Genomic DNA, 18,900 nt, shown 5'->3' with positions numbered 1-18,900 from the left:
CAAGATGAGGATGAGAAAATTTTATTTGAAAGCGTTCCAGATGTAGTTTTATTATAGTATAATATATTACATATAATTTTGTTACAAGTATTTTTGAATTAACAAGTTCAATAAAAATAACTTTTTTCTTAATGTATTTTTATTACCCTTAGAAACTAACAACATCAAAAATTTTAACATAATTTTTGGCAAAATCTGATCATTTTAGCAGTGGCTTAATATAATTTCATATAGTGACATCGACAACACTGACAAACGAACACATCACATCATTACTGAGATGTACTACGCTAAAAATGGCGACTCTGTACTTTTCAACTTCAAAGACGTCATCGGGGAGTGTCCTTGCTGGTTTCGTTTATTATGCTGTGGTTTCACGTTAAGAATAGAACATTGCGAAGATAACCCCATGTATTTCTTATGTACGATATAAGCGCGCCGGTGCCACGCCGTACTGATTAGAATGAATCGTATATCGGCAGTCGAGTAGCCACCCGTGCCCGAGAGGTTTGGCAACACTGATCTCCATAAGCTTAACGTTCTGTTCTACTGTTCTTAATGTGAAACAAACTATAGTCAACTTTTAATAAAATTGATTTCTTGTGTTTTAGGGTTATCAGGAGCCGGTAAAACTTCCATTGCGTTTGAACTAGAGGCTTACCTCGTATCCCACGGAATACCAGCCTATTGTCTTGATGGCGACAACTTAAGAACAGGGTTAAACAAAGACCTGGGATTCTCCAAACAAGACCGAGAAGAGAATATCCGACGAGTAGCCGAAGTGGCGAAACTGTTTGCAGATGCCGGCCAAATATGCCTCTGCAGTTTCATTTCTCCCAGTGCCGAAGACAGAGATGTCGCACGTCGTATTCATCGAGACAGTGATCTTAAGTTTTTCGAAGTATTCATTAACACCCCATTGGAAGTTTGCGAACAAAGAGATACTAAAGGTTTGTACCAGAAGGCAAGGAAGGGTATTATCAAGGGTTTTACAGGTATTGATCAACCTTACGAGAAGCCGGAACTTCCAGAGCTTGTGGTGAAAACAGTCAATTGTTCGATAGAGCAGTCGACTATGCAAGTTGTCGAGATGTTACAAGAGAACGGAATATTGCCTTTTGTGCAAGAAGAGAAGGATGTTATTCCCGAATTGTTTATTCCAAAAAGTATGCTAGCTAGTGCTTATGAAGAAGCTGAATCCTTACCTAGGCTTCAGATTACTGAATTAGATTTACAGTGGCTGCAGGTAAGCTTCTAGATTTTCTCCATCCATTCTTTAATGCTGTACTTGCATTGTTTCCTGGCACACTATCGTATGCTTTCTTCAACTCGATAAAGGTCATATGTGTTTCAGTATTTTTATCTTTGTTCTTTTGTATCACTTATCGCATGATCAATATATTACCTAGACATTATCTGGCTTTTCGGAATCCGTCTTCTTCTTCGCCATAATGGTACATGTGCTGTTCTATTTTCTCTTTTACTGTGGAAAGGATTCTTGTTATTGAAGACATTACACTGATCCATCTATTCGTTATTTGTTGACCTTTTGTCACTTTTTTTGAAAATGGAGGACATGTATCATAGATTCCACTCATATGGAATCTCGTTTCCTGCTTCAATTTTATTGAACAATACTCGGATAAACGATACGATCCTTGTTCCTCCATATTTTAGCAACTTCATTTTTATGTTCCGTGGTCCTGGTGCTTTGTTATTTTTGGCTTTCTTTGGTTCTTTAGTTATATCTGCTTCTGCAATTTTAGCTTCCTCTGTCATTATTGTCGCAGAGTCTTGTGAGATATACTTCGGTCTATTCTCTAGTATCAATTCTTAGTCTAAGTGAATTATTCCTTCTTAGAGCTTTTTAAATAAAATAATGAGTTTATTTCTCAATTATACAAAATAGTTACTCTCCTGAGTATCGTGTCAGGCGTGTTTCTATATATTCGTTCATTTGGAAGAAGAGGCTTACATCTCAAAATGTTAAAGTTTTTTTTATTGCATCAATACCTTCCAAATAATGACTTCTCCTATGGGAAAAATAGTTACATGTGTAAGTACACTAGTCTCCTAGAGATGTCAGATGTAACTCTTTGGTTTTCCCCTAACTTTCTCTACAGAACGTTATTCGCTTTAACGAAAACAGTTATATCTTGGAGTATAATAGACAAAAATAAGTCAATTTAATTAAAAGGGTGATTTATTTTTGGGATATAGAATTATAAGTAAAGATATAACTATTTTTCTTAAAAATTATAACACTTAAAGTGAACAGTTTGTTTTGATAGAAGGATACTTTCTTATAGGTCTGGATCCCGCGTATGAAAAAAAGTTGATTAATAGCAAGCTGAAAATTTGTTAATAGCTTAAGGGTGTCTAGTCAGATAAACTGTGATATATGGGAACGCTGTAACAGGGGCAGTTTTAATTGTGGAACAGGTTAAAAATTTGGAACGGTCAGACCACGAAAACGGCACATTTATTTTGTCCGACATAACAGACTTAAACTCTCCGAACAAAGATTAAACTCTCATGCAAAAATCAGACTGCTATTTATCACCTGTCTTAATTCCTGTCATTTGACATATTCTACATGTTCCACTCATTATAACGCCCATTCGGTGATAAATAGCAGTCTGATTTTTGCATGAGAGTTTAATCTCTATTCGGAGAGTTTAAGTCTGTTCTGTCGGACAAAATACATGTGCCGTTTTCGTGGTCTGACCGTTTCAAATTTTTAACCTGTACCACAATTAAAACTTCCCCTGTTCCAGTGTTCCCATATATCAAAGTTTGTCCGACTAGACACCCTTAAGCTATTAAAAAATTTTCAGCTTGCTATTAATCAACTTTTTTTTCATACGCGGGATCCAGACCTATTAGTTGTAACTTTTTTTTGGATAATTTATCATAAAAAAGAAGCAATATAATGTGCGTAAAAAGTAGTTTTGTGAAATGTAACCTTATTCTTCAAATTTATTTTGTTTTATGTGAATTATCCTTTTTTCCAATTCAAAGATTTTATAAAAAAGTGGGAATATCTGAAGCTAGAAAAAGACTGTTGTCGTTAATAGAGAAAAGCAATATTTTCCTGAATGCTATTTAAGTTTTCACCTCATATTTGGAGTGTGGACAGTACAGACAAAATATTAAAATAATGTATGAAGAGTTAGTTGATCTAAATTGGCCTTTACCTATTAATTTAAATGAAATTATTTTTTCAAATAATAAGCAGACGTTAAAATGTCTTTACAAATATGTAACGTCCTGTAAATTTAAATTTTAAATAGGCTTAGGTAATAAAATTAAAAATAATTGTAAACATATCACACAAAATTGAAACATGTATCCATGAATATTATAACACACTGTAAATTTATATTATAAGTAGGCTTAGATGATTAAATTAATTGTTAGTGTAATACCATACAAAAAACAAATAGTCTGGCTAATTGGCTAAGCCAAAGCCATTATAAAAAAAATAAAAAAAAAGCGTAAGGCATAAAAGCGACAGAGAAGACATTTTTTGCATTAGTTGTTTTAATTTAAAGAAGGCAACATGAAATTACTAAGCATAAACTACAATTCATCGAGTGATTCGTTTTTTTTTTGTTCGCAAGTATATATTATTAAAGTATGAAAAAATTAATAAAAACGTTTTTTAATATTTATTTTAAAAAATGGATGATTCAAATATGAATCAATGTGCATTTGTATGTACACAGTGGTATATGATACATACCTGTGGTATATGATATACCACATGCATATAACAGGCAACTAGTGGTATATTATCATATAATAAGAAAGCTGTCGTTACAATATATTATTAACTAAACTCCTGTGAATATTTTGTAGATTCTCAGTGAAGGATGGGCGTACCCCTTAAAAGGTTTTATGCGTGAGGACCAATACTTACAAACACTCCATTTCAACTGCCTTCAGAACGAGGGCAATCCCGTCAGTCAAAGCATTCCAATCGTCTTGCCCCTTACTACCATGGACATGGAACGTTTGAAAGATGCATCTGCTATTGCGCTATTATACAACAATGAGTGTTATGCTATTCTCAGGAAACCAGAATTTTTCTACTCTAGAAAAGAAGAGAGAGCTGCAAGGCAGTTTGGTACTACGAATAAAGATCATCCTTATGTAAAGATGGTATACGAATCGGGTGACTGGTTGGTCGGAGGTAAGTTTGTTTTTATTAGCATTTAACGCTATTTATTTAGTAAGTACAGTCAAAACCGTTTATAACGAACTTCAAGGGACTGGTGGTTTTTGTACGTTGTAGCCAGTGTTCTCTGTAAGCGGTTCTAGCTGTTAAAACGAACAGGTTGCTATAAACGATATTACACTGGTAGCAACAGTCAGTTGCAAAAATGTGTAACTTAATCTATAGGTACTTATAATATGTTATAACATATTACACATATGTTAATATGTTACTAACATATGTGTTTATTGATAAGATATTGGAATATTTAAGATATTGGAATTCGTACAGGTAGTCAATAAACAATACTCATAATATAACGGGTTCTCAAAATCGTTGTATTATAAAAGTATGGGCATACATACACTATTTATTTTTAAAAAGACCAAATAATGTCAATTACACCATTGGGCCTTTTGGGCCAAATGGTGTAATAATGTAAACAAAATCTTGTGATAATGGACTAGGAAGTCTAGTGTCTAAAGGAATTACAAGTGAACCCAGCCCGGATGTACCATAATAACCATAAATTAACAAAACCTTCGTTTTCATTTCGTGGTAATATCGGCACCTCCGAGAAGTACAATACAATGCCCATTTTCGTAACTTTACAGGAAAGCAATTTTAACCCGGCACCTGCCACGTGGCTTTGCAAGGCGGCACCTGCCACGTGGCTTTGCAAGGCGCCAACTGCCACGTGGGGTGCTCACAGCACCCATTAAAAATTTTCTGTGATCTACTTGTTTAAAAAACAAAATAATGTGTTGAGTAACACAAGAATATAAATAAACATGTTTTATTAACTTATTAGCCACTAATATGTTATAAAAGTTAAAAAATAGAATGAAAAATGTGTTTTAATCAAATTAGCAAGTACCTAGCTATAATATATGAAGTCAAGTAAAATATCTAAAAAAATTAAGATTTAGTGAGTATAGAGTCTATATTAATAATTTAAACCAGTTATTTAAATAAAAAAATGTAAATTTGACCTGTTTATCAAAAATACAAAAAAAATTTAAAACTTAAAGTGCCAGATGATGACACTTCAATTCGACTTTAGAGCTATAAGTTCAGAATGACACTAAATAACCACTTCAAACACTAACACATATATGCTATATAATATTATAGAAAGCTACTATGACGCACAGCTCGGTTACCAAACTTGAAATACCAAATATTTGATAAAAATGTGTTATGGGGTGCTGGTAGCACCCCACGTGGCAGGTGCCGGGTTAAACTGTTTTCAACAGAAAGTGTTATTGCTAAAGTTATTTATTGGGATATGGAAACAACATTATTTTAGGACATTGTCTAATCTATTGTCATTTAAATTATGCATTTGTTATAATTGTTTATTATATAGTGTGTAAAAAGGTCATAATTTAAAAAAAAATGGATGTTGTATCTCTCCGAAGTGCAGATGTGTATGCTGTAACCAATATTTCAACTGCTAGTGTTCCAAGAAATATGTTTGCTATAACCGATTTGTTCGTTATAAGCAATGTAAATGCTTTTTTGAAGATATTCTTCTTTAGCGGCGAATCGATTGAGGGTAAAATTGTACATTTACCGCGCGCCTGCGCACACTGACAGTATGTAGTTCATTGCTAATCTTTCAAGATAGGTATGTATGTATCTGTAACCGTGCAAATAAGTCATTAAAAGAATATATTAGTGGTTTTAGGAAATGTATTATTTATTATAATTCTTGTGTTTTTGGATTAATAAAATATTATGTAAGCCTAACATTTTTACACTATATGTCGCCGTGTTGTGGTGTAATTATATCCGAAACTTACATGTCTATTTCTAGTGCCTCGATGGAGTAGTTAGAAATGCGTCAGCATTGAGATTAGAAGGTTGCGGGTTCAATTCCCGGGCGGATTCATATTTTTTTTTTTTTATTTTTGGTTGTTAGTGTAGGAAACAAAGGTTGAACCTTGCAAAATGGACACAAGTCCGGTTTTATTTTTTTTCTAGTATATCAAGGGGCGCTTATTATAAGACTAACTTTTTCTGAAAAAATTTCGCCCCGGAACCTCCCTTTTCACCCCTTTAAAGGGGGTAATTTGTGGTTTTTGCGGAACGTAGCCCTTCCTGTAACTTTTACAAAAAATTTCTTTTATAGAAATATGAAGAAGACTATATTTTCTACGATTTATTTCCGACACCATCTCTCTCTCATCCACCGTTTAGCGAGGGTGGCGCCCTAAAGTTGACAAGTTTTTAAAAAAGATGTTTTTAAAAAATATATATTTTTCCCTAACTGTAAAGGAAATTAAGAAGAAATCCTGCGGCAATTATTCACAAATAATTGACTGATTTTTTGGTATAGGTTTCACTTAAGGGTAATTGCCCTTTTTTTAATTACAGGGTGTTACATTTTAAAAAACCTCTTTTTATACCATCTGAACCGTTTATGCTAGAGTAAAAAGGCTTTCAGCGATTACCCATGTACTGGTGCTATTTACAAATTTGTATAATGCACCCCCATTTTTTTCCCGGAACCACCCCAAAAAAAAGAAGAATTAATAAATAAATTGATTTTCTTGGAATCCTTCACACACAATGCCCTTTATTAATATGCTTCATATATCATTTTCTGCACGTTATTATTACCCATGCATGGACACCAAAAGCAATTTCCTAGTGCAACCCCTGTAGCAAAAAAAAATAAATAAAATGGGGGGTTGAAAATTTTTTTTTGTTTTTTGCTTTTTGATCCATATGGCCATATGCTTCATCAATAGTGCTTTTCAAAAATATATATGGTTATTGCAACATCTCTGCGAAAACCACCCGTATCCTTGAAAATATACTGCAGAAACTACCCCTATCCCTTGGCGAGCATGTTTTTACGATTTTCTCATTACCTATGTATTATTTTTAAACAAAACTTATACAAGGTTAAAGACCACTATTTACTCTAAAAATTATGTCGTATTCATTTTTTCGTATAAGCAACCGTTACGGCACAGTGGCGCCGTAAACCTCATATATGCTTTGGCGGGCTCCCGTTTTTGTTTTTTTTTTTTTTCGTCATCTGTTCGTTTTATTGATAAAGTATTTATGCAAAATAAAACAACACAGTGTAACCTACAAATTATGACTTATGCACATTTTACATGCTTTGCTCCCCAAAGCCACAGTGGTGGCCCAAAATAAATTTTTGCAAATTTTCGCCACCTACATGAATTTTATTGCATTAATGCTACCTTAACAGCACAATATTTACCCTTACGTGGTCGCTACGCAGTGGTGGATCCAGGGAGGGGTGATGGGGGTGATCACCTCCCCCCTCTCAAACCAAGTGATATTATATTCAAAGATTATAAAAATATTCATTTATTTTTATAAAAATTTAACCAATTGGCACCCCCCTCTTAACGATGCTGGATCCGCCACTGTCGCTAAAGCATAAAAAGTAATTCTTATAAAAATAATATTAATATAATATAAGTATTTCTGTAAAAATAAATGAATATTTTTATAATCTTCAAATATAATATCACTTGGTTTGAGAGGGGTGGGGGTGATCGCCCCCATCACCACTCCCTGGATCCGCCACTGCTTAGCGACCACTTAGGGGTGAATATTGTGCTATTAAGATAGCATTACCGCAATAAAATGCGTGTAGGTGGCGAAAATATGAAAAAATTTATTTTGGGCCACCACTGTAGCTTTGAGGAGCAAAGAATGTAAAATGTGCATAGGTCATGATTTGTAGATTATACTGTGTTGTTTTATTTTAGATAAGTACTTTATCAATAAAACAAACAGATGACGAAAAAATAAACAAAAACTGGAGCCCGTCAAAGCATATATGAGGTTTACGGCGCCACTGTGCCGTAACGGTTGCTTAAACGAAAAAAATGAATAGGACCTAATTTTTAGAGTAAATAGTGGTCTTTAACCTTGTATAAGTTTTGTTTAAAAAAAATTAATAGGTAATGAGAAAATCGTAAAAACATGCTGGATAAGGTATAGGGGTAGTTTCTGCAGTATATTTTCAAGGATAGGGGTGGTTTGCGCAGGGATGTTGCAATAACCATATATATTTTTGAAAAGCACTATTGATGAAGCATATGCCCATATGGATCAAAAAGCAAAAAACAAAAAAAAATTTCAACCCCCCATTTTATTTATTGTTTTTGGCTACAGGGGTTGCACTAGGAAATCGCTTTTAGTGTCCATGCATGGGTAATAATAACTTGCACAAAATGATATATGAAGCATATTAATGAAGGGCATTGTGTGTGAAGAATTCCAAGAAAATCACTTTATTTATTAATTCTTCTTTTTTTTTGGGTGGTTCCGGGGAAAAAATGGGGGTGCATTATACAAATTTGTCAATAACACCAGTACATGGGTAATCGCTGAAAGTCTTTTTACTCTAGCATAAACGGTTCAGATGGTATAAAAAGGGGTTTTTTAAAATGTAACACCCTGTAATTAAAAAAAGGGCAATTACCCTTAAGTGAAACCTATACCAAAAAATCAATCATCTATTTGTGAATAATTTCCGCAGCATTTCTTTTTAATTTCCGTTACAGTTAGGGAAAAATATATATTTTTTAAAAACATCTTTTTTAAAAACTTGTCAACTTTGGGGCGCCACCCTTGCTAAACGGTGGATGATAGAGAGATGCTGTCGGAAATAAATCGTAGAAAATATAGTCCTCTTCATATTTCTATAAAAAAAATTTTCTGTAAAAGTTACAGGAAGGGCTACGTTCTGCAAAAACCATAAATTACCCCCTTTAAAGGGGTGAAAAGGGGGGTTCCGGGGCGAAATTTTTTCAGAAAAAGTTAGTCTTATAATAAGCACCCCTTGATATGCCAGAAAAAAAATAAAACCGGACTTGTGTCCATTTTGCAAGGTTCAACCTCTGTTTCCTACACTATGTTTTAATAAAAATTTTTTGAAATTGGTAGATAAGAAAGTTAGTTTGATTTTTAAATAAAATACAAATAACCTTTTAAGTATATTTACTTCGTTTAAATTACCTATTATATAATAGAAGAATATCTTTTTACGTGCGTACATAGTACACACACATTCTTTTTTTTATATATCATTTCACTGGGCCTACTATTTTGTTTGTTATATCCGATTGTACATTGTAGCCGGTGTCGTTGTAAACGATTTTGACTGTAATAAGAATTATGTCATTGACAGCTGAGTACTAATTGTTTGTATAGGTTAATCTTATATACACTCACCGGCACAAAATTCCGCCGAATTTTGTGCCGGTGAGTGTATTTTTGAATAATTTCACCTTTTACGCCATACATCGCAATTTTAGGTGATGTGGAAGTATTCCAAAGGATAAAATGGAATGATGGGCTAGATAAGTATAGATTGACACCCAAAGAACTTAGAAACAAGTTCAGAACTATGGGAGCTGACGCAGTTTTCGCCTTCCAACTGAGGAACCCCATTCACAACGGGCACGCTTTGTTAATGACAGACACCAAGAAGCAACTACAAGAAAGGGGTTACAAGAAGCCCGTCCTGCTTCTCCATCCTTTAGGTAAAGTATTTTATATACACTTCTCCAAGAAAATTAACGCACCACCTTAAAATGGGTCATTTTTAATGTCTCTAATTTCCTAAACCTGTTGTCCGATTTAAGTGATTTTTTTAATATGGTGCAGCCTTATTCTTTAACAATATCGCTGCAATAATATTGTTGCTAGACAGGTAAATTGTCATTGTATACCGGGTGTACCAATCAAACTGTGATTTTTTCTCAAAGTTCGCGTCACCCTGTTGAATATTCTAGCATTTATAAAATACTGAAATTAAAACTTTAGCCTCCGGTTTTTTAACATATTCTTTTTTTATTCATTCGCTTATGTTGGATAATAAAAAAGTTAGGTACTTTACCAACTAGCCATGTTGTTCATCAATACAGGGTGTACTTTAAGGGGTAATTCTGATTTAAGACTAACTCTAGGGCCCCCGTAACCGGGCGTAAAACGCGTGCGAGGCACGCGGGCGCAGCCCGAAAAAGGGCGCCAAACCGAAGGTTTGGCAAATAAGAAATATTTATTTTAGCGAGATATTCATTTTTTATACAATTTTAATTTTACATTTTTAACGAACATTTGGAGCGATTTCAAAAATTAAAAAATAAATTGTTTATTAATGAAAAAATAATTAAGATCTTATTTTATATTTGGTGATAATCATTTACTACTATAGGTATATTATTGTATTTTTTTAAAACGGTATAATATCGGAATACCTATTTTGCAGTACTATTTTTTTAAAACGGTATAAAATCGGAATACCTATTTTGCAGTACTTATCCGTAAATCGTATAAATTTGTTTAGAGGTCAAAACTTGTTGGGTTGTAATATTCTGTCTAGATTTGAAACTTTCGTGGATTTTTGAAATTAAAATAATTTTATAAAAATTTGGCATTGGAGTTTTTTTGAGACGAGGAATTCAAATTTTGAAAAATAAATTTTAACGGTGGATAGCTTGGGTTTTGGGTTAAATAGATTTTTTAATAATTCAATAGAAACACCCAATTTGATAAATAATACATGCTATAAAAAGGCATAGATAGTAATATAAAAATAATATGTACCATTGTATTTATTTCTAAACTACCGTTTTTGAAATTCTGATAGCAAGTAGACATAAAGCAAGTGCTTTACTATTAAATATCCAATCATTTAGATTTATTTATAGAGATCATAATGATTATTTGGTATCATGTTTATTCCAGATTAATATTATAATCAAAATGATACAATAATTGACATTAAAGTATGTCAAAACTATTTAAATAATCTAGTTGATCATTTTAAAAATTACAGTCTCCCCCTTCTGTGGTTCCCGGCGCTAAGGTATAAGGTGCCCGCCTGTAAAACTAGCATAATTCCCCTTAGGTTTTTAAAATTAGTATGTATTTTGTATAACACTAGCAGCAAAAAGCTCATTTTGGCGCCCACCAAATAGGGGCGCACGCCTGCAGTGCAGCATCACTTGCAGGCCCGTTATCGCCGGCCCTGTGTGGCTCAATGGTAAGAGAGCCGACCTTTGGATCAAAGGGTTGTGAGTTATGAATCCCAGCTGAGTATCAAATTTTTCTTTATTAAAAATCAGTTAATAGAAATAATTTCTATCGTTGTGGGATCGGTGAAGGGAGACGTTTGGATACAATTAGCTTCTCTTTGTAAAGACAATGAAATAGACTTTACTATATAACAAGATATTTACTCAACACACACACTACACATTACACTATAATCTGAATGTGAAATCAACTGTATCATGCCAATGGCCAAAAAAATTACAGATATGAAAATATTGTTGAGGAAATAATTGCCCAAGTGGGAAAATTGGCAGCTGATGAACAAGGTTTTCCTTCGTTAAATATCGTGAAACGAAAATATAAACTAAAATTTTTCGATTATGAACATAGAAACGGGACATTTCAAGATCCAAAAACCTCGTTTAAAATATTATTTTTTTTTTAGAATAATTGATCAAATTCATTGAATAGTAGATTTGATATTTTTTTCAGTGATATTTTTACATTAAGTGACCATGATATTTTAAAACATTGTCTTGCTCTTCAACAAAGGTTAGTGATCCAGTAAACACGGAGGCAAAAGTAAAGATTGATGCAACTGATTTATTTAGCGAGATAAAAGCTTTATAATTAGGTACTTCAATTATCTAACTCATCAGATTTACTTATATTCTTCAATATATATTTGAAAATTATCTAACTTCATCTTTACCAAATATCACTGTTTCCGATGTCTGTTGCTTCTGGTGAGCGATCATTTTCAAAATTAAATTTAATTAAAAATTGTTTGAGCTGTACTATGGTACAGGAAAGATTATCTGGTTTGGTAATATTAACCATCGAGCAAGAGCTCGTCAATAAAATTGTCTTTAAAGATATTATAGTCGAATTTGCTGCCGTCAAATTTAGAAAAACACCCATTTAATTCAATTTAGATTTAAGATATCGATTTCTAGATTTAATATTTATCGAAAACTAATATGTAAGAATTTTTGAAAAATTTAAATGCAGAATGAAAAATTGCATTATTACCGAGGGCCGAAAGTCCCTGAAAACTTCTATAATGTTTATTTTAATAAATTACAGGGGTAAAGAAAAGAAAATTTAGCATAATTTTTAATTTCAAATATCTCATTCAAAGAACTTTTTGGTCATTCTAAGGGACTTCGGCCCTCGGTAATAATGTAATCTTTTATTCTGCGTTAAAATTTTTCAAAAATTCTTACATATTAGTTTTCTCAGGATTCGAAAAAAATGAATGCATTTAAAACACATTGACACGAAATTTTACGCCTACGCCCTTAACTGATATACGTATTAAAGTTGTATTTGTCTGTTTGCCATTATCAGTAAATTAGTTACAAAAAAAAATAAAATTTGAGTTCTTGCAATTTCTTTTGTAAAAGGAGTAAAAAATAAAAAATTATAGATTTATTTCATAATTGGATATAGGTAGATTTAAAGGGCGCCAAAATATATCCAGCACGCGGGCGCCAAAATATATCCAGCACGCGGGCGCAGCTCAGCGTTGCGGGGGCCCTGACTAACTCTACATGAAAAATGACAGTTTGCTTTATAAACGTCTATCCGCAAATGCTTCCTTTTCGAGAAGGGGTGTTGACATTTGTCTTACACACTGGCGATTTATTTATTGCTCTAGAACCCGTTATGATATGTAGCTGAAAATTTGGTGGGTTTTAAGAGGTAGTTATTGCGAATTATATGATATACAATGAGGAATTTAATATTCACCATTGACGCGCATACGGGTAATATGACCCTCATATCATATCATCATGACATCAATAAAATTATGACCTCCATTGACCGATCACAGTGGAATTTCCATTGTTTGAACCTAATCTTCAAAGCTTATAACATGAAATCTCTATGGTGAGCTTTGGCAACAAATATTAGCCATTTGAAATATGCCTAAAAACTCTGAATTTAAACATTTATGTAGATCAATGTTTACTTATGACTTTTACATTAAATAGCTCAGTAAAAAATGTGACAAAGCTCAGAAAAGTTGGCTTTTTAGGTGGTTGGATAAAAGACGATGACGTCCCTCTACCAACCAGAATCCTTCAACACCAAGCAGTCCTCGACGAAGGTCTGCTAGATCGCACTTCAACAGTATTAGCCATTTTCCCCAGTCCCATGATGTACGCAGGGCCTACCGAAGTCCAGTGGCATGCCAAAGCAAGAATGAACGCTGGTGCGAATTTCTATATCGTAGGAAGAGATCCAGCTGGCGTTACACATCCTGCTGGAAAAGAAGCATCTCCCGACGGCAATCTTTACGATCCTACGCATGGTGGAAGGGTATTGAAAATGGCTCCAGGTAAGTGGTGTACTGACTTAACTGAAATCGTTTTTAGGTTTTTATTGAAACTGTTGAGACAATGTATTCCATGTATGTATGTAAAGCGTTAACTGTCGGCGTAAGTATCGTCCGTCGGCATGAAATCTCTCTTAGTACACTTTAGAAGACCAAAACTAATAATTTTTTTCACAGAACCTTTATCAAAAATGAACATGAAACTTTTTACATATTAATATCTAACTCTTAGAGAGCACAAAAAATATATCTTTATCTACTCTATGTCATATTATGTATAAGTTTTTAGTTTGTGAAAATTGTCATTATAGATAGCAGTGCGTGAAGGGTTTAAAGTGTGCGTGAAGTAACAATGTATTTTAAATGGGATTTACTTTTCCGCACACTTTCTATGGGTTTTTTGGCACACTTTCACATAATCAAATATCCTTAACTTTTACGTTGTCATGGTGATGACATTAGAGAGTTATCAAGTAACCCTAGGAGAATACGGTAACGCTATTTTACTGTATACTTTACATGTTATTTATAACGTTACCGTATTTTCATAGAGTTACTTGATAACTCGAATATGAGCAATGACTTCCAACAAAATTTTTGACAGTTTTGTGGTTTAAAAGTAGTTAGGATTTTTAAATGTCAATTTTTAAAAGTTCTAAAAATTGTAGAATAGAAATGAATTGCAGTGACGAAGAGTTACAGTTTTTTATTTGTTTATCGTAGATAAAATATTGTATGAAACTGTGCGTGAAGTACTTTTTGCGAACTTACGCGATGTATAGCACTCGCTCCGTTGTCGCTCGTGCTCTAAAAATCGCATGCGTTTCTGTTTCATAAATAACTATTTTTCATTTATGCACATACACTAATATTGTAGAGAGCGCAAAAGTCGAGGCCTCGAAAAATGATGGCGGACAGTTAATCTCAGGATTGGGATATCTGAAACAAAAAAATCGTACTGCATTTGAAAAAGGAAGGTTTCTTACGTGACAATTTACCACAATTTGACCAAAAAATAAAGAAAAAATATTTTTAACCATGAAAAACTGAAGAAAAACGGGTGATTTTTTCACAAACATTTTTCAAATTTCCGTAAATCTTTTTTGTGCGGAATTTTTCACTAACGGTGGTAAATTATCACGTGAGAAACCTTCCTTTTTCAAATGCGGTACGATTTTTTGTTTCAGTGATCCCAATCCTGAGATTATTTGTCCGCCATCGGAACTACATTTTTTCGAGGACTCGACTTTGGCACAATCTACAATATTAGTGGACGTGCATAAATGAAAAAAGATATATTTTTTGTATTCTCTAAGAGTTAGATATTAATATGTAAAAAGATTATGTTCATTTTTAATAAAGGTTCTGAGAAAAAAATCTTGAAAAAATGTATATTTTTGGTCTTCTAAAGTGTACTAGTAACTTTAGACACGAAATAGAAATCAGTTTTCAGGAAGTAGAGATAGCCATAAATTCACTCAAAAATAGAAAGTCACCAGGACCAGACGAAATAGATAACGAGCTTCTAAAATACGGAGGAGAAAGTATAACCCTAGAGATGACAAAATTTATACAAAAACTAATATTGCACTGCAAGATACCAGACGCATGGAGAAACAGCATAATGATACCAATGTTCAAGAAAGGAGACAAAGAAGACCCCAACAATTATAGAGGTATAAATCTACTGAACACCGCACTTAAGCTAACCACAAAAGTCCTAACCAACAAAATCAATAATTTTAACAACTTTATCAGATGAACAACAAGGATTCAGATCCGGAAGATCCTGCGTAGACGCCGTATTTGTACTGAGAGAAATCACAGAAAAGGCCATTGAGTACAATAAACCAGCATATATATGTTTTATAGACCTGACAAAGGATCCAAGTCGAAGATGTCTTACATTTACTGTATAGAAGAAACATACCAATAAAAATTATACAAACCATCGAAAACATCTACTTTCATAATCGAATACAGGCAAAGATAAATGGAAAACTAACGCAGTTTATACCAGTACAAAGCGGAGTCAGACAAGGTGACTCATTAAGCCCACTGCTCTTTAATATAATAATGGACGAAATAATAGAAGCAGTACGTAAAGGTCATGGTTACAGAATGGGGAACAAAGAAATCCAAATATTATGTTATGCAAACGACGCCGCATTAATCGCCGAGACAGAAGACGATCTCCAAAGATTAACACACATCTTCAATAAAACAGCCAAGAAATACAATATGATAATATCAGCAGAAAAAACCAAATGTGTGATAACATCTAAATACCCACTACGCTGTAAAATCAAAATTGATGGGAAAATAATAAAGCAGGAAGCAAGGTTTAGATATCTGGGAATAGATATAACCAGTTACGGAGATGTTGAAGAGGAAGTACGACAACAAAGCTTAAAAGCAAGTAAAGCGGCGGGATCTCTTAATGACACAATCTGGAAGAACAAACACCTAAGACAAATCACAAAAGCAAGAATCTTTAAAGCAGCAATTAGACATATATTGACATACACGGCGGAGACAAGACTTGACACATCTAAAACGAGACGATTACTAGAAACAACAGAGATGAAAATATTCCGACGAATATCAGGGAAAAGTCTGTTGGATAGGGAGAGGAGCGAAAACATAAGAAGATCATGCAATGTAGAAGACATAAATGGATGGGTGACAAAACGGAAACAGGAGTGGAACGTACACATTAGTAGAATGGCAGAGGATAGGATAGTACGAATAGCACGAGATAAGTCACCAAATGGACGAAGAAGTATTGGCAGGCCAAGAAAAAGATCAACTATTTTTAAATGAGAAATAAGCCACAATTTTACCAAAAAAAAAAAAAGATTTTATTAACGTTTCGACGCCTAAGTCGGGTGTCGTTGTCAAAATACAAAATAATACTAAATTAAACAAAAATTTTGTTGCTTAGTAAAAAATTCTTCTAATAATTTATTTAATTTGACTCATTTATATCGGCAATTCAGACATGTATTATACATTTTAAAGTAGAAGACTTTAAAATGATATTGCCAATATTGATGAGTTGCGTTCCTGGGACGACTTTACTAAAAGATAGTTCATTTGATTATATGAAATCAACCCAACTGAAGAATATCCGCCACAAAAAATCATAGCATGTGATCTGTCTTTAGAAAGACAACCAAATGCAACGGTGGCAGTAAAATTCTCGCGCTAGAGATTCCATAGTAAATCTAATTCCACCGTTGCATTTGGTTGTCTTTTTAAAGACCACATGCTATGATTTTTTGTGGCGGATATTCTTGAGTTGGATTGAGTTCATGTAATCAAATGAACTATCTTTTAGTAAAGTCGTCCCAGGAACGCAACTCATCAATATTGGCAATATCAGTTTAATGTCTTCTACTTTAAAATGTATAATACATGTCTGAATTGCCGATATAAATGAGTCAGATTAAATCAATTATTAGAAGAATTTTTTACTAAGCAACAACATTTTTGTTTAATTTAGTATTATTTTGTATTTTGACAACGACACCCGACTCGGTCGTCGAAACGTTAATAAAATCATTTTTTTGGTAAAATTGTGGCTTATTTCCCATTGAAAAATAAACTTACGTGTAAAGAAATCGGCCCACTTCAAAATTTGGTCATTTTTGATGTCTCATATTTCCTAAACCTGTTGGCTGATTTAAGTGATTTTTTGAACATGTTATAGCCATCTCCTTTCATTACCATGTATTGTGTTTTTCCTTGGTTGATTCTTAATTCATATCTTTTTGCTTCCGCTTCGAACTTTTGGAAGATTTTTTGGAGGTGTTCCTTTGTTCTTGTTAGGATGACCAGATCATCAGCGTAAGCTATAAACTGCTGGCTGTTGTTAAATATGGTACCGCTTGTACTAATTTTTATCCTTCTTACTATGTGTTCTAGTACCAAGTTAAATAAGTCTGTGTATAGAGGGTCACCCTGTTTCAGTCCTTTATTCACTGTGAATTGTTTTGAAAAATTTCCTTCCATTATTATCCTGTTTTTTGTATTGTTGAGCGTCATTCTCACTAATTTAACCAGCTTTCCTGAAATACCTAAGGATCTCATTGCTTCATATAGCATATCTCGGTCTACTGAGTCGTAAGCCTGTTTAAAGTCAATGAACAACATGTGTAGTTCCAAATTTTGTTCGTAGCTATTGTTCTGTATTAGTTTTGATAAACATATTTGATCTGTTGTTGATTTTACTGGTTTAAAACCTCCTTGGTATTCTCCAATGATCTTGTTTACCTCCTTTTGCAATCTATTTCGGATGATTTTTGCAAGTATTTTATAGGCCACTTCCAATAGCGATATTCCTCTATAATTTTCGCAATTTGTTTCATCGCCTTTTTTGTAGATTGGACAGATGAGTGCATTGTTCCATTGTTGCGGCCTTTCCTCTTTTTGCCAGACTGTTAATATTAGTCGGAAATTTTTTTCTTGCAGCTTTTCTCCTCCTGCTTTAAAAATCTCTGCCGGAATTCCGCTTTCTCCTGCGCTTTTGTTGTTTTTTTTTTGCTTCAATATTGCTTCTTTTACTTCTTGTAGTGTTGGTTCTTCTTCCCGTTTTTGTTCTGTTTTATCCTGTTGATGTTGTTTTATTTCCTGGGGTTCTGCTTGTTTATTTGCATTTAATAGTTCTTCAAAATACTCCGCCCATCTGTTCAATGTTTCTGTTGTTTCTCCTAAAAGCACACCGTCTTTACCTCTACAGTAACTTGTTTTACTCTTTGCAGTTCCTCGGGATTTTTTTACTTCTTGGTAGAAATTTCTTATTTCCTTGTTTATGTACGATTCCTCTATTGTTTTCAACTTTTTGTCAAGATGCACTCTTTTCTTTTTTCCGCAGATTTGTTTTACTTCTCTTCTTGCCATTTTATATTTTTCTGTAGTATCCTGTGTATTGTTTTTGTCTTTTTCTATTTTTGCTTTATTTCTACGTATCAATGCTATTTTACAATCCTCGTCAAACCAGTCTTCGTTTCTCTGCTTGTACTTTTCCTAGACATAGTTCCGTTGCTTCTGTCATCGCTATCTGTATATTCTTCCATTATTCATCAATATCTTCTGCGGTCGGGTAATGAAGTCTTTTATTTATCTCTGCCACAAATCTGTTTGCCGTTTTTTCTTCTTTAAGTAATTCTATCTTGTATGTTAATCTTTCTTTTGCTGTTCTTGGGTTCTTGGCAGTTCTTGTTTAAGTTTGGTTATCGTTAGAATATGATCGCTATTGGTATCTGCCCCTCTGTAGCTTCTG

The 18,900-nt window shown here is 33.5% G+C and overlaps 1 protein-coding gene across 1 annotated transcript in view; it reads left to right on the top strand.

Annotated features, from left to right (window-relative positions):
• The window catches only part of LOC114338143 (bifunctional 3'-phosphoadenosine 5'-phosphosulfate synthase), a 47,099-nt gene that overhangs the window by 11,239 nt on the left and 16,960 nt on the right, over positions 1-18,900 (top strand). Inside the window, exons 2-5 of the mRNA XM_028288720.2 lie at positions 612-1,246; positions 3,862-4,195; positions 9,532-9,759; positions 13,317-13,619. Coding sequence (XP_028144521.1) covers positions 612-1,246; positions 3,862-4,195; positions 9,532-9,759; positions 13,317-13,619 — 1,500 coding nt within the window. The remainder of the gene's footprint in view (positions 1-611; positions 1,247-3,861; positions 4,196-9,531; positions 9,760-13,316; positions 13,620-18,900) is intronic.

This window comes from Diabrotica virgifera, chromosome 9 (genome assembly GCF_917563875.1).
Source record: "Diabrotica virgifera virgifera chromosome 9, PGI_DIABVI_V3a".
Lineage (NCBI taxonomy): Eukaryota > Metazoa > Arthropoda > Insecta > Coleoptera > Chrysomelidae > Diabrotica > Diabrotica virgifera.
This window is presented reverse-complemented; position numbering and strand designations above follow the sequence as displayed.